This window comes from Oryx dammah, unplaced genomic scaffold (genome assembly GCF_014754425.2).
Source record: "Oryx dammah isolate SB20612 unplaced genomic scaffold, SCBI_Odam_1.1 HiC_scaffold_15, whole genome shotgun sequence".
Taxonomy (NCBI): domain Eukaryota; kingdom Metazoa; phylum Chordata; class Mammalia; order Artiodactyla; family Bovidae; genus Oryx; species Oryx dammah.
The window spans coordinates 26,272,213-26,289,528 of NW_024070199.1; the positions used below are offsets into that span (position 1 = coordinate 26,272,213).

A 17,316-nucleotide genomic window follows, 5' to 3' on the forward strand; every position below is an offset into this window, starting at 1 on the left:
CAAATACAAGAAAAATAATAACCAACTAGATGAGCAAATTAGCCTTGTGATCACCCTTGGCTATTTCCTTTCGTGGAATATTTGGACATGGGCACAGGAAAGGTGATTTAAAAACTTGCATAGAAGTCTTGCTAAACTAATGATACAGAATTCAGATTTCAGAGATATTAGAATGGCTATGGTTTGTGGGGTGGAACATAGAGAGGGAGGAGGTATTCAGAGAAAGTGCTCCAGAAATCAGCATGAGGGTCCTCTTGAATAAATGACTAACTACTAATTTGTGAAATTCCCCAAGATAAGGCAAAGTAAAATGTTGGAGCAATCATTAACAGTAATAAGCTATAAACAAAAATATTTCAAGTACTCAGAGCTGAAATTGTTCGAGTTCTGACCTTCCCAATAGGGATGATATGGGAAGTTTGATAGAGATCCAAGAGTGGTCAACATTCAGAATTGGGGCTGAATTAGCCCCCAAGAAAAACTACTTCAGACACATAATGAAGAAGCTTGAAACCAAGGCTTTGATTAATCAAGATGATCCAAAAGTTACATAGCTTACCTGTCAGAACAAGCTCCAACCCCCTAAAGAAGCATACCAAAATGCAGCACTCTCATGAGGGCCCTAGAGCTAAGAACTGTTTTATAGTTCCACCATCCAAAGTAGAAAACCTTTGTGTCACAAAGAGCATTGAGTAGGGTATGAAGATTTTGTCTCAGCAGTGGAGTAAAACTATCAGTTGATTAAAGGCTGATCAGATCAAATAAAACTTAATAGCAAGCCTTGAAAGAAGCAAGATTTCCCAAATAACTGCATCACAGAATCAAAAATATCCAAACACATAAAGAAGTTGAAACATAGGCCCATAATTAAGGTAAAAATAAGTTAATATACAAAGACCCAGAAAAGTTGCAAGTGCTGGAATTAGTAGACAAGGACATAAAAGAAATTCTTTTAAATACATATCATATGTTCAAAAGATAAAAGAACTCATAAGCATCATGAGAAATATGGATGATGAAAAAGATCACCTAAGCCCAAGTTCTAAAGACACACTGTCTCCATAGAGGTTTGTATCTCATGCCAGGCAGGCGTGCCCTTCCTCGAGTCTCTGTAACATTCTAGATAGAATATTCCTCTTTATATCTACTATTCCTATATTCTTTAGAATTGTCTTTTGTTTTCTTTAGAATTGTCATGAGCCAAATTCCTGTTACTCTAATCCTCAATTTAAAATGTTTGTATTAAAATTTCTCTATTCAAATCATTGTGTGGTTTCTATCTCTTGACTAATACATTTTCCACCTAATGTCAACAACAAAGCAAAGATGTTTGTTCTGACCATTTTTATGCAGTATTTAGTTAAGGATGCCACCCAGAGCAAAAAGGAAAAGAAATAAAAGCATCCATCTTGAAACGAGGAATATAATGTTCAGTATTTGCTGACTATATGAGCATTTTTGTGATAAATCCTAGGGAATCTACCAAGAAACTACTAAAAATAAAAAGGCATGGCTGATTCATGTCAATGTATGGCAAAACCAATACAGTATTGTAAAGCAAAATAAAGTAAAAATAAACATTAAAAAAATAAATAAAAAGCAAATTTAACAAAGTTTCAGTTCTGTGTATATAACAACCATCCCACAAAGTACAGATGTGTATGGCAGTGGGTGGAGATATTGGCCAATAATATTTTGCTGTTTCTAAATTTTATGTGAAATAATGTATTAGTAACCATAAGAAGATTCTGAAATTTAAAGATGTAACTACCATTATTAAGGACAAAAATTTGCTCACATCCCTTTGTAGTCAACCCCCAAACACTCCATCCCAGGTAAGAATTAATCTTTTTTCTCACTATACATTTGTTTTGCATTTTCGATAGTTTTATATGAATGGGATCTATAATGTAAACTCTTTGGTGTCTAGACTTTTTCACTTAACATAATGCTTTTGATATTCATCCCTGTTCTGATGTGTATTTGAATTCATGCCTTTTTTATTGTTGAAATATGCTATCTCATGGAAATAATGCAATTTATTTACTCACTTATTGATGACTATTTCACTTGTTTCCAGTTTTCTACTGTTCTAAATGAAACTGTCATGCATGTGCATGTACATATTTGTTGAGACGTGTTTTCATTTTTGAGGGTAAATATACTGTTGTATCTTATGAAAATGTGTATTCAACTTGAGAAGAAGCAGATCAACATCATTTCAGTAAGAAAACTCAGGAAAATGTCCTTATTTCTTACAATTACCACCATGATGACCTTTAGTGAGAAATTTAAGGTAACTTTTGTTACCATTTACATCATCCTACAAGAACTCTTTGAATTAAGAAATCTCTTAGAAAAGAATTTTCAGTTAATTAATCTCAAAGGTCCTCATTCACTAGTCATGTAGAGATCAGATTCCCTGCCCTCATTATAATATCTGATTATTTTATCTCCCTTTCCTCAACTAAGAATTGTCTAACGAGGCAAAGTCGATTGATCACCTTGGGAACTAAATGAAGCAATTTAGAAATTTTGTTGAAATGATGATGTGCTGAATTCTCTCTTGTGATATTCCAAGGCAAAACTGAGCAGCAGTGCAACACATACACATTTAATGACTACACACACAGATGCCATTTAGACTGATTTCTCCAGCACTTCTCAAACGAAGCTGATTCCTCTTAAGTTACTGCATTAAAAGGGAACAGCAAAATCTTGTAGCATCAATCTTTCTCATTGTGTTATTAATAAATATGCCTTACACACGTTTCAAGTTGCTGTTATTGATTCTAACAAGATGCAACAGTGAAAAAGTGTTGCTTGATGCCAGGGCTTCAAACGGCTGCATGTTCTGGATATGTAATCCACTGGCAAAAAAAAAAAAAACAAAACAGTGAAATCTGCAAATCACATTCTGTCGGGCAGTCCCAGACTTTGCCCTGTACATAATGAAAGGTGGAATTCTTAAACAAGTTCACCCAAGCAACATGTCAGGGTAAACTATTTGAGACTCACAATGAATTTCAAGAGAGAATGTAGAGGGCTAAATTTATCAAATCAGGCGATACATTTATCTTAATTAACCAGATACAGGTTCATTCTTTCCATTTGTATATGTGGTGCGGACATAGCTCAGATCATTCTTAATCCCATGAAACTCACAATTCAAGCATATATTATGTGTTTGGAGCTTCCCTGGCGGCTCATTTGGTAAAGAATCTACCTTCAATGCAAAAGAATGAGATTCTATCCCTGGGTCAGGAAGGTCACCTGGAGAAGGGCATGGCAACTGGCTCCTGTTTTCTTGCCTAGAGAATTCCATGGATCAAGGAGCCTGCTGGGCTACAGTCCATGGGGTCGCATAGAACTGGACATGACTTAGTCACTGAAGAACAACAAATAAATGCTATGTATTCTTCAGATGAATACAAATTCAGAATTCCTCAGGGGTTGGGCCTATAAATCTTGTAGTAGCTTTGTCTGGCTTTAATATCACAGTAATGCTGGCTGCATGGAATGGATTGCATGTTTATAAGAATTTATTCATTTCTTATAGACTATTCATTTTTTTGGTGGGCAACTGTTCATATGTTTACTAAACTTTTATTTCTGTGCATCAGTTTTATTTTTGCCTTTCATTTCTGATTTTATCTGAGTCCTCTTATTTCCTTATTGCTGAAGGGTTGTCAATTTTCAAAAAGATCTTAGTTTCATTGATTTATTATTTTTTATTCACTAACTGATATATTTGTGATCTAATCTTTACTATTTCCTGCCTTCTAATTTGGGGCCTCAGTTGTTCTTTTTCTAGTTACTTTATAAAGGTTAGCTTCTGTTACTTTATAAAGGAGAGCTGTTAGCTCTCTTCTTTTTAAATATAAAGACTCGTTGATGCTGTCCAACCATCTGTCTCATCCTCTGTCATCCCCTTTTCCTCCTGCCTTCAGTCTTTTCCAGCATCACGGTCTTTTCTAATTATGGACAGGGAGGCTTGGTTTGCTGCAGTCCATGGTGTTGCAAAGAGTTTCACAGAGTCGGACATGACTGAGCAACTAAACTGACTGACTGGTACTATTAATATGTATAAAATAAGTAAGTAATAAGAATCTACTGTGTAGCTTAGGGAACTCTACTCAGTGCTCTGTAGTGACCTAAATGGGACAGAAATCCAAAAAAGAGGGAATATCTGTATATATATATATACATGCAGCATATATATATATGCTGAACAGTAGAAACTAACACAACATTGTAAAGTCATTATCAGTTCAGTTCAGTGGCTCAGTCGTGTCCGACTCTTTGCGACCCCATGAATCACAGCACACCTGTCCTCCCTGTCCATCACCAACTCCTGGAGTTCACTCAAACTCATGTCCATCAAGTCAGTGATGCCATCCAGCCATCTCATCCTCTGTCGTCTCTTCTCCTCCTGCCCCCAATCCTTCCCAGAATCAGAGTCTTTTCCAATGAGTCAACTCTTCGCATGAGGTGGCCAAAGTATTGGAGTTTCAGCTTTAGCCCAATACAATTATTTTTTTTTTTCCAAAAGGAACACAGTACACACAATAATGGGTATACATTACCTTTATAGGAAGAAAAAACAGGTGTGTGTTTCTTATTCATTCTAGATTTTTCATCTTGCTGTGAGTGATAAAATTATTTTAAGTGTTTGAGGGGCTTAGGTTTTTAAACACTTGTGTCTCCAGATTTGTATATTCTGACAGTCATTGGAAGTATTGAGCATTATCGGCATTGAAGGCTCTTTATTCCAAAACGTGTATCTTTGGCAAGTGCTTCTGAGACCAAAAGGAAACAAAGCAGGGCTAAGGGGGTGAAAGGACTATTCTTTATCTCCCACTGACCTGAGAACAATGTTCCAAGACAAAAGAGAAGTAGGATTTTTTGTCTGATATTCTTTCCAATATTTAATATGGTACCTGGGTTTGTATCTAAGCTCTTATTTTTTATCTAGTGGAGACTTATGTGGGCTGGTGTACAAGAAGATAAGGACAAGTAATAAATATATCAATTAGAAGCACTCCCAGAGAAGGCAATGGCACCCCACTGTAGTACTCTTGCCTGGAAAATACCATGGGCAGAGGAGCCTGGCAGGGTGAAGTCCATGGGTTGCTAAGAGGTGGACACGACTGAACGACTTCACTTTCACTTTTCACTTTCATGCATTGGAGAAGGAAATGGCAACCCACTCCAGTGGTCTTGCTTGGAGAATCCCGGGGACAGGGGAGCCTGGTGGGCTGCAGTCTATGGGGGTCACACAGAGTCAGACACAACTGAAGTGACTTAGCAGCACCAGCATAAGCACTCCAAGGAAGTGAAAGCTCAAAGTCATATGGAAATCCCATTGATGCTTTCTGCACTAGAGATAGGTGAATTCAGATTGGAAACACTCCTACAGAATGTTGTAACCCAAGGTATGAGGAAGTGACAAGATGAGATTAATAAGAGAGGAGAAGAGTGGACATAACCAAGTGGAAAGAACAGTAGGGCAAGTCTCCTTCTGGATAAAGCACAAACATTGCACATGGATAGCAGCATTGCTAATCACCAACCGTCCTTTAGTAGATTGGATACAACTGCCATGAATAAAACTGGGCACATATCCTGATACGTTGGCATTGCCTTTCTTTGGGATTGGAATGAAAACTGACTTTTCCACTCCTCTGGCCACTGCTGAGTTTTCCAAATTTGCTGGCATATTGAGTGCAACACTTTCACAGCATCAGCTTTCAGGATTTGAAATAGCTCCACTGGAATTCCATCACCTCCACTAGCTTTGTTCGTAGTGATGCTTTCTAAGGCCCACTTAACTTCACATTCCAGGATGTCTGGCTCTAGGTGAGTGATCACACCATTGTGATTATCTTGGTCGTGAAGATCTTTTTTGTACAGTTCTTCTGTGTGTTCTTGCCACCTCTTCTTAGTATCTTCTGCTTCTGTTAGGTCCATACCATTACTGTCCTTTATCGAGCCCATCTTTGCATGAAATGTTCCCTTGGTATCTCTAATTTTCTTGAAGAGATCTCTAGTCTTCCCCATTCTGTAATTCTCCTTTATTTCTTTGTATTGATAGTTAAGGAAGGCTTTCTTATCTCTTGCTATTCTTTGGAACTCTGCATTCAGATGCTTATATCTTTCCTTTTCTCCTTTGTTTTTCACTTCTCGTCTTTTCACAGCTATTTGTAGGGCCTCCCCAGACAGCCATTTTGCTTTTTTGCATTTCTTTCCCATGGGGATGGTCTTGATCCCTGTCTCCTGTACAATGTCACGAACCTCATTCCATAGTTTATCGGGCACTCTATCTATCAGATCTAGGACCTTAAATCTATTTCTCACTTCCACTGTATAATCATAAGGGATTTGATTTAGGTCACACCTGAATGGTCTAGTGGTTTTCCTTGCTTTCTTCAATTTAAGTCTGAATTTGGTAATAAGGAGTTCATGATCTGAGCCACAGTCAGCTCCCTGTCTTGTTTTGCTGACTATAGAGCTTCTCCATCTTTGACTGCAAAGAATATAATCAGTCTGATTTCGGTGTTGACCATCTGGTGATGCCCATGTGTAGAGTCTTCTCTTGTGTTGTTGGAAGAGGGTGTTTGCTATGACCAGTGCATTCTCTTGACAATATTCTATTAGCATTTGCCCTGCTTCATTCCATATTCCAAGGCCAAATTTGCCTGTTACTCCAGGTGTTTCTTGACTTCCTACTTTTGCATTCCAGTGCCCTGTAATGAAAAGCACATCTTTTTTGGGTGTTAGTTCTAAAAGGTCTTCATAGAACCATTCAACTTCAGCTTCTTCAGCGTTACTGGTTGGGGCATAGACTTGAATTACTGTGATATTGAATGGTTTGGAGACGAAAAGAGATCATTTTGTCATTTTTGAGATTGCATCCAAGTACTGCATTTCAGACTCTTGTTGACCATGATGGCTACTCCATTTCTTCTGAGGGATTCCTGCCCACAGTAGTAGATATAATGGTCATCTGAGTTAAATTCACCCATTCCAGTCCATTTTAGTTCTCTGATTCCTAGAATGTCGATGTTCACTCTTGCCAACTCCTGTTTGACCACTTCCAATTTGCCTTGATTCATGGACCTAATATTCCAGGTTCCTATGCAATATTGCTCTTTACAGCATCGGACCTTGCTTCTATCACCAGTCACATCCACAATTTGGGTATTGTTTTTGCTTTGGCTCCATCCCTTCACTCTTTCTGGAGTTATTTCTCTACTGATCTCCAGTAGCAGATTGGGCACCTACTGACCTGGGGAGTTCCTCTTTCAGTATCCTATCATTTTGCATTTTCATACTGTTCATGAGGTTCTCAAGGTAAGAATACTGAAGTGGTTTGCCATTCCCTTCTCCAGTGGACCACATTCTGCCAGACCTCTCCTCCATGACCCGCCCATCTTGGTTGGCCCCACAGGGCATGGTTTCGTTTCATATAGACAAGGTTGTGGTCCATGTGGTTAGATTGACTATAGTTTTCTGTGATTATGGTTTCAGTGTGTCTGCTCTCTAATGCCCTCTTGCAATAACCTTGGGAAACTCAGCAGTAGCCACAGGACTGGAAAAGGTCAGTTTTCATTTCAATCCCAAAGAAAGGCAATGCCAAAAATGCTCAAAGTACCTCACAGTTGCACTCATCTCACATGCTAGTAAAGTAATGCTCAAAATTCTCCAAGCCAGGCTTCAGCAGTACGTGAACCATGAAATTCCAGAGGTTCAAGCTGGTTTTAGAAAAGGCAGAGGAACCAGAGGTCAAATTGCCAACATCCACTGGATCATCTAAAAAGCAAGAGAGTTCCAGAAAAAACATCTATTTCTGCTTTATTGACTATGCCAAAGCCTATTATCATGTGAATCACAATAAACTGTGGAAAATTCTGAAAGAGATGGGAATACAAGACCACCTGACCTGCCTCTTGAGAAACGTATATGCACGTCAGGAAGCAACAGTTAGAACTGGACATGGAACAACAGACTGGTTCCAAATAGGGAAAGGAGTATGTCAAGGCTGTATATTGTCACCCTGCTTATTTAACTTATATGCAGAGTAACTTATGAGAAATGCTGGGCTGGAAGAAGCACAAGCTGGAATCAAGATTGCTGGGAGAAATCTCAATAACCTCAGATATGCAGATGACACCACCCTTATGGCAGAAAGTGAAGAGGAACTAAAAAGCCTCTTGATGAAAGTGAAAGAGGAGAGTGATAAAGTTGCCTTAAAGCCCAGTATTCAGAAAACTAAGATCATGGCATCTGGTCCTATCACTTCATGGGAAATAGATGCAGAAACAGTGGAAACAGTGGCAGACTTTATTTTTGGGGGCTCCAAAGTCACTGCAGATGGTGATTGCAGCCATGATATTAAAAGACGCTTACTCCTTGGAAGGAAAGTTATGACCAACCTAGATAGCATATTCAAAAGCAGAGACATTACTTTGTCAACAAAGGTCCATCTAGTCAAGCCTCTGGTTTTTCCAGTGGTCACATATGAATGTGAGAGTTGGACTGTGAAGAAAGCTGAGTGCCAAAGAATTGATGCTTTTGAACTGTGGTGTTGGAGAAGACTCTTGAGAGTCCTTTGGACTGCAAGGAGGTCCAACCAGTCCATCCTAAAGGAGACCAGTCCCGAGTATTCATTGGAAGGACTGATGCTGAGGCTGCAACTCCAATACTTCGGCCACCTCATGCGAAGTGTTGACTCATTGGAAAAGACCCTGATGCTGGGCGGGATTGGGGGCAGGCGAAGAAGGGGATGACAGAGGATGAGATGGCTGGATGGCATCTCCGACTCAATGCACATGAGTTTGGGTGAACTCCTGGTGTTGGTGATGGACAGGGAGGCCTGGCGTGCTGTTATTCATGGGGTCACAAACAGTCGGACACGACTCAGCCACTGAACTGAACTGATTCATATTTTCAGTATTTTTTAAATTGTATCTAACATTTTAAGTTCATAACACTTTCAAATACATGATTATATAGTTGTTAATCTATTCACCAGGCTTACTTCTCCCTGCAGTGGGAAGGCTTTATGTTAGGGAAACAGTATCACAGCAGAGCACATGAACACCAAAGAACTGATGCTTTTGAACTGTGGTGTTGCAGAAGACTCTTGAGAGTCCCTTGGATTGCAAGGAGATCAACCTGTCTATCCTAAAGGAAATCAATCCTGAATATTTATTAGAAAGATTGATGCTAAAGCTGAAGTTCCAATACTTTGGCCACCTGTTGCAAGGAGCCAACTCACTAGAAAAGTCCCTGATGCTGGGAAAGATCGAAGGTGGGGGCAAAAGGGAATAACAGAGGATGAGATGGTTGGATGGTATCATTGACTCAATGGAAATTAGTTTGAGCAATTTCCTTGAGATGGTCAAGGACAGGGAACCTGGCATACTGCAATCAATGGGGTTGCAAATAGTCAGATATGACTGAGTGACTGAACAAAAAATGAAAAAGGAGAAAAAGGTAAATATTCTTCCCAATCAGGTAATGGCTAGAGAAAGGCAAGGTGATTGCACTAAAGCTCCTCCTCCATATGGAGGGAAACTCCAAGAGCAGAGTATGACTATCCCTTTAATCTTCTGCTCTTGGAAGGCAAGTAGCCCCTCTATACTCCACAGTAATTTTTACAGGTTAATATTCCACTAATAAAAATTGCTGAGGTGCTAATGTGTCTATATTTTGTATGTTTTACTTCCCACTCATACTGGATCATTCCCTTTTCTGTTTAAGCACTTAATTTTACATGAGCAAATCCCCTGCAGGCTAACATATGAGAAATTTCCACCCAGAAAAGTTTTGCATATTTTTCAGGCATCCCAGTATTATTACCCAAAATGAAGCAACAACTGAATTCAAAGAAGGGGAAGACATAAAGCAAATATACAAAGTTAAGAGATAGTTGGAATATTAGGGGGGAAAGTGGGTTTTTTGCGGAGAGGGGCTAGAAGGAGGCAGTATACCAAGAGAAAATCTGGAGCTTTGATAGAAGCCAAATTATGAAAGGCAGTATCGTTATGGTATTTACTTTGAATATACATACACAGTGGCTATTTTTTTATCTTTTCCATATTGTCTTATTCTGATGATTTAATGTAGCCTACAAATCTCTACATGGTACACTAGTTAATCTGCTTTGGAACAGATATGACAGATTTAGTAAAAATAAATAGAAATATTGTGAATTGACAAATTTAGAAGTATTGGGACTTCTGAGATAGGTTTTCAAAATAATTTTCTTTTACCCAGTGGAATACATCAACAGCAAATTTTTAAATCAACCACCTACCTTAGCCCTAGAGATATGTTGTCATAAATTGCTACCAATTTTAATAAAATATTTCTTACCTTTCTAACACTCTTTAATTTCTTTCAGCTTTTTCATTTACCCTTAATAAAATTCCTTGCTTTCTATTCTACTGCACAATTTATCTTGGGAATGAGAAAATCAATATGCTTGCCATGTGTTAACAGTTGAAAATTGACTTTTTATTTCAAAACAATCTCTAAGACAAATATTCACCTAATTCATTGTCAAAGCAAAGTGGAATTATTTGTTGTCAGAAATTAACAAATACTTTCATATATCTTATTTATGCCTTAAAATATGAGACTGCAGCCACTTTAAAAATGATTTTAATGAATTCATTCTCTAAAACTACAGACATAAAATACATATGTATGATTTATATTGACTTTCTGAAATTTTTAAATAAAAAGTCACTAAGATTAGATGCAAAGAGAGACACTGCAGAATTTTGAAGCATTTTAATGATCTCTTAAAATTTTATATTAAGCAATATCTTCTTCATACTGAATGGTTGAAACACCAGCTTTTATGTTTTGGAAGCAAAAAGTGTAATTTATTTTACATTGCAATATTAAGAGTATAAAACACTGAATGATTTCCAAAGAAAAACTGTGTCGAACACCAGGAATACAAAGATTAAAAAAAAAGAGTCTGAGTTTTATAGGATTTCATAATCTATTAGGGGTAGCAAAGAAGTAATTCTTTTTCAAGATTAACTGTGTCAAGTAGTATAACAGGGTTAACAAAGAATACTTAAAACTATGAAGAACAGACCAATGCTGGATAAGTTGATATAAACCAAACTGTGAAGGGCAGCATTCACCATAGTACCTATTTTCAACACACATCTACACTAACTGCCATGTTATATTTTTTCATCTAATAATTTCTAAAGACTAATAGAAGTCGACAAAAATTTTGCAAATGTTAATAAAACCAGGAAAGAATGAAAGTAGCAAATCACAAAAGCTCTTGTTCACTGCTTTTGTTTTTATGAGCAAATTTGAAACTGTGTCTGTGTCGTATGAATTCTATTACTGACACCAAAGATATACTTAAAACTAAGTCCTCAACATACTAGACATACTGCTTTAGTGTGCAGATAGATATTTTTTATATTATTCTATTAATTTATTACAGAATCTGCAATATTTGTGCCAGAGGTAGATATCCTTCCGCTTAGCAAAAACAGAGTAATAATAATTTCTTTATTTTCCTTCATGTTGCTAGTACATAATTACAATTGTAAAAGCTAAGAGGAGAAAGGAGAAGAAATTCTGAGAAACCTCAGGAAGAGAGAAGGAAGAAAGAAAAGAAAGCAAAAAAAGGAAAGAAACAAGGATGAAAGGAAGGAAGAGACTGAATTACAGTGGAAAATATATCCCATTTCCATTTAAGGTGACGATCCAGCCATGAAGAAACCCAAACAAAATCAGCAGAACAATCCAGTCCTCAAAATTCCTCACACAAATTCTGTTGCTGCCAAGAAAATATGGTCTTCTTAGTTTTCTTCACAGATAATTGACATCATTATTGCTTAGACTATAGGTAATGGAGTTCAAGAAGGGCCCAACATTTGTATGAAAGACTGAGATCACATTTCCCCAGCTCATAGACTACATTAGAAGCTGAGAGGTACATGAATGCTATTGCCCAGAAGAAAAGTGAAAGAGTCTTATATGGGAAGCTCGGATACTGAGGTACTGAATTAGAGCTTTAGCTCTGCTCTCTGTGGCGCTGATGGATACAATACTGGAGATGATAAAAGTATAGGTGAAAGTAGTGTTGGTGTGAACCAAAATGATCATCTTATTAGAAGACAAACCACAAGCTCATTGTTGCAGGTACTGGTGCAGGAAAGCTGAAGCAGAATAAGTATATTGCAAAGATGGTGGTTGACAATATTGGCATCATGGAAGTTCGGTCTCGCCATACAAGGAGTGTGAGTTCCTGTTCCCCTTGGCAATTTCCTGTATATTTTATTGCACAATTTTTATATAATATCTGATGCAAGATCTAGCTATTTTGTAGAAATGGGGTCCACCAGAGTATCTAATTCAGCGTATTGCAAAAGGTGAAAGTTGTTATCTTTTATTCTCTATTTTTATATTTACAGAAGTTTTCACTAAGTTTTTGAAAAAGTTTTTCTTATAGTTTCTTTTTCTGCACTCACCCTGAGATTAGAATACTCACATGAGTAATCTATGAATATGTTTTACTCCCTCCCTCCCTTTACTAGTTAATCAACTACAATCAGACTTTTGCTTCTATCATTTCCATAATATTATCTTCCAGAGTTTATAGATCCCCAGTGCAAAGGCCATCTAAACTCTCTACAGCACTGAATACTACTGACTCCTCTTTCCTTCTTTAGATAACTAATTAATTTTCTTGATACCAGGAAATTGCTTATTATTAAAGTTTATATGTGCCCACATAAATCCTTGTCCAGAGACAATTTTAGAATCATAGAACATTAGAAGTGGAAAGCTCCAAATTACCAACTAACCAAACAGTAATATAATCATTTGAAAAGAATTTTAAAAGGGCATATTCTTGAGCCCTGATGTCACATGTATTCCAACACAGTAGGTCTTAAAATGGAAAAGAAGATAATAATATTAATTATTATCCTGAATGATTCTAACACATACCCAAGTTAAGAATGATTAATTCAGAGATTAAGAATTCAAACTTCATAACTTATATGACTCACAGTACTGATAAATCTGATTTTTTATATAAAAAAGAATGATTAATTCAATTCAGTTCTTTTAGCATATAAGTCAAGAAACTGAGACACAGTGATTGCAAGATTTTTTTAATGAATAGAACACATGTTATCATCCAGTCTAGCATCTTATTTTTCATATTATTAAACTGAGGCTCTAAAAGTGAAATGATACTACTATGTAGGGTCAAATCCAGGACTATACCTCATTTACTGTAGCTTGAATCCCAAGTAAATAAATAACAACCTTCACAAAAATCCTTTTAAATTGGTACTATTATTTTTCTAATTTTGGAAATGAGGAAATAGATATTCTGAAATGTTAAGTAACATTTTCAGAGTCATGTATTGAGCAAATGGCAAAATTGAAATTTAAACCCAGGTAGTAAAAATCTAAACCAGAAACTGTGAGCTTGTTCACCCTAATGGGCTTCTAAGAGTCTGTCCAATTCATACCTTCATTTCCTGACTCTTAAATACACACAATAACCTACATAAAAATAAATCCATCTTTGTTTTCCATCCCTGTGCATTGAGAAATGCACTGTGGAAGTAAACTGTTACAAAAGCCATTCTAGGAGGGAGAAGTGGTAATAATTCTTAGAATGACTCACCTTCTCCCTAAATATCTATTCTCTATGACTCAAAGTTTAAAATCAAATTGAAGCATTCTCTTATTCCAGACATAATTACTGAGCCTTTACTAAACACCCAACACTATGTTAAGCCCTAGAGATATAACCAAGAAGATACCCAAGGTGCCTTCCCTCACAGGGAAGACAGATAATCAGATGACTAGAAAAGCTTGTGAAAATTGCTCTTATTACTTCATGTCAGTCCTGACTGCTACACTTTGGGTAATACAAAAAAGAGCACCTAAACTTTGCAAGGTGGATTAGACAGGTTTCCATTCAACTGATACCTAAAACATCAACAGAAAACAAAGTAGGTTATAAATAGGTAATAAGAGCATGCTAGAAAAAGGAAAGCAAATAGAATATAACCAGGGAGGAAGCCTCATTGTTCAGTGAGCAAAATGAGTTTTCATGGAAAGGTAGAAAAACGAAAACAAGAGAAACCCTCTCTGTACTCCATAAGTTATCATGTGATTCTCATCCCACTTTTGAAAATCCAAGTTGAATAAACATATGTCTTCTGTAACATATTCCCTTGTATTGAACTAAACTTTTTCCTGCAAATAAATAACTTAAAATGTTCTTATCATTAAATACATAAAATGAGATTGAATATTTAAGAAGGAAAGAACTTCCAGTACAGTGGAATGTGCCAGGAGAGGGTAAGCATATACCCTGAAGGTCATCTACCCATGTTTTTGTCCAGGAAAGACTTCCTGGAGTTCTGGATAACCTAATACCTGAAGGATAAACAGGTTGAGTAAGAAAAGGACTGTTTCTTTGTACATGAAAGTGTTCCAGACTAAGAGAAGAGCTTGTAGAAAAGTAACGCAAAGGAACAAGAGTTTACTTAATTTGGGAAAGTTCAATAAATCTTTAGCAGGGTACTGGTGCCGGGGACCAGCCTGAGGAACTCCGCCCATGGCAAAGGTCATGAGGAAGGAGGCTTAGCATACGCAAAGGCATGATCAAGCCTCAGGAAACCCCCTGTTCCCGAGCATCTACCCCCAAAACCAGAGTCTATACTGTTTCATGCTCTAGCCTACACCTCTGACTTTATGGGGAGCTGTTCCCCACCAGTTCTCTTGGAGAAGGAGTAAATGTGCAGCTCCAAGTCGATAAAAATTCCTGGGTGTGACAAGAGTGTTTCAATTTACGGACTCCTCTGAAGGTTATCTAGCCTGCCAGTATAGGTTCGTCCAGCTTTCTTACTCCCCGTTTTTCTGGCTGAATTTCCATCTGGAATGCGGTACTCACCATGCCTGCTTATTTTTCCTGGGCTTCTAAGATTGGACTGGGGAGGCCTCAGTGCCTCCTCTTCTTCAGGAGAACGGAAAGACTCCCGTGGCCTACATAGGTGGTGATTGGTATTCCATGTAAACCAGGTTATTCAGCCTCCTTTCTCCACTAATTTTCCTACTACACTATCCATTTTTAATCTCTCTCTATCTGTAATTAAATAAGTTATTTCCAAGGACGCCGACTCCGTCCCCACCTTCGAATCACCCTGGATCCACGGGGGCTGGACCCCGGCACTGTTAAGAAACAGGGAGGAAGGAGTTACAGTGACAGAACCTCAGGCTGGAGAGGTGAACAAGTCTTGCTTGGCCTACTGCGGAAATTTTGTTTTACCTTGAAAGAAATTCCAGTGAACATAGTAAACCAAGGTAAATATGATCTTATTTGAAGTATGGAAAGAGCATTCTGGTTGCAGTGTGGAGAATAGATTTTAAGGGGAACGATAAGAAAGGGAGAAGCCAGTTGGAAGGCTGGTGTCTGGATGAGAAATGATGAGAAATGTTCATAAGACAAGAATTGTTAGCAATTGATAAATTGGGTGTGGAAGACAGGTACAGAGAGGGGGCTCAAAGAAGATACCAACTTGGGATTTGAGCAATTAAGTAGATGGTGCCATTCACAATGACAGAGACCAAAAAAAAAGAAGAGAGTTTGGTAGGCTCTGTGATGTTTCTGTGATTAAGCTGATTCTTATAAGTTCAGGTGCCTGTAGAGCATTCAAAGAGAGATATTTGTCAGTTAAACATAGGTTTGAAGTTCAAATGTGAGTCCTATTTTTGTTTTCTGTGTAATCAGAACATTCTTATCTGCTATGAACTAGTCAACTTACTTTAAAAAGGTGTGAATATTCTTTCTGATTTTTAAGAGGAAGACACTGTGAAGGAAGATAGAGGAAGAAGTGAAAGAAGGAAGAACTATCTTTCACAACTATGAGACCCCCAATTCTTTGCTACAAATATTAAGTTGCATCAATTTCTTCCCAATAAAACTAAAGTAACAGTATACCCATACTTTGCAGAGTGTTCAACCCAACCTTCTAAATCAAAGTCTTTCTATTATACCTCACTTCATCCTGTGTGAAAGAACTCAATATAGGAAAAAAAAATGATTTTGAAAGAAAGGTGTATTGTATTATCATAATTAATACTGTTCCAGTTCAGAGAAATATTTTTCTACTGAAGGTTTTTTTCAGGACAACCTTAACCTCCTTATTTCTGAAGCTATAGATCAGAGGATTAAGCATAGGCACCAAAATGGTATAGAATACGGTGGACACTTTCTTTTGGTTCATGGACAAAACAGAAGAAGGATGAAGATACATGAATGCCCCTGACCCAAAGAAAACAGAAACAACAATTATATGTGAGCTACAAGTACTGAATGCTTTGGACCGTCCTTCTGTGGAACTGATGTGAAGGATACTGGAAAGGATAAAAACATATGAGACAGTGACGGTGAGGCCAGGCACACCAACATCAAAGCCAACGATGATGAGAACCACCAGTTCATTGATGTGAGTGCTGGTGCAGGAGAGCTCCAGGAGGGGGAGGATGTCACACATGTAGTGGTTGATGGTGTTGGCATCACAGAAGGTCAGCCTCAACATGCATCCTGTGTGGGCCCAGGCAGCAATAAAGGCCCCCAAGTATACAACCACAGCCATTAGAGAGCAGACCTGAGGGGACATGGTGACCTTGTACAGCAGGGGCTTGCAGATGGCCACATAGCGATCATAGGCCATCACTGTCAGTACATAGCACTCTGCATTGACAAAGAAGCAATAGAAAAACAGCTGAGTCATGCATCCTGCATAGGAGATGGTGTTCCTCTTTGACACAAAGTTTACTAACAGTTTGGGGGTGATGACAGAAGAGTAACAGAGATCAATACAGGATAAATTAAAGAGGAAGTAGTACATTGGAGTATGGAGGTGAGAAGTCAATCTAATTAGAGTGACCAAGCCCAGGTTTCCTGCCACGGTAATTATGTAAATTCCCAAGAAGAGAAAGAACAGGGGTACCTGGATCTCCGGATGTTTAGTTAAACCTACAAGGATAAACTCAGTGACCAATGAGGTGTTTCCAATATCCATTCTCTTCCAGTGGGATCTGAAAGACAGGAGAATAGAGTCATATTTGAGGCAGGACTCAGACTCCCCATGCAATCTCATGCCCAGTCCATTCAGGAGCCAAGAAGCCCAAAGACTCTGCTGAGGCTTAACTATTTTACAGAAATAAATAAATAAATGGATCTGCTCTGCTCATACCGAGAAAAGCAAGTGCCTGGAGGGCATCAGCATAGTAATACTA

General features: G+C 37.9%; 1 protein-coding gene across 2 annotated transcripts; it reads right to left on the reverse strand.

Moving 5' to 3' along the window:
* Positions 1–9,303: 9,303 nt before the first annotated feature.
* On the reverse strand, positions 9,304–17,105 carry LOC120874347 (olfactory receptor 145-like). Of its 2 annotated transcripts, XM_040255721.1 has the most exons (2): positions 16,178–17,099; positions 9,304–9,476 (listed from the first exon to the last, which is right to left on the reverse strand). In XM_040255721.1, the coding sequence occupies exons 1-2, from the start codon at positions 17,097–17,099 to the stop codon at positions 9,433–9,435; spliced, it is 966 nt and encodes a 321-aa protein (XP_040111655.1). In that variant the 3' UTR covers positions 9,304–9,432. The 2 variants fall into 2 exon arrangements, with proteins under 2 accessions (XP_040111655.1, XP_040111656.1); XM_040255722.1 differs by lacking the exon at positions 9,304–9,476 and having other exon boundaries at positions 16,164–17,105.
* Positions 17,106–17,316: the final 211 nt, after the last annotated feature.

Excerpts from the sequence above, each read along its gene's own strand:
- LOC120874347 (XM_040255721.1), bottom strand. The coding sequence starts at position 17,099 with ATGGATATTGGAAACACCTCATTGGTCACTGAGTTTATCCTTGTAGGT. Across the intron at positions 9,477-16,177 it reads GAAAAAAACCTTCAGTAGAA|TGTTCAGTCACTCAGTCATA; the intron begins AAATATTTCTCT and ends TTTTTCATTTTT.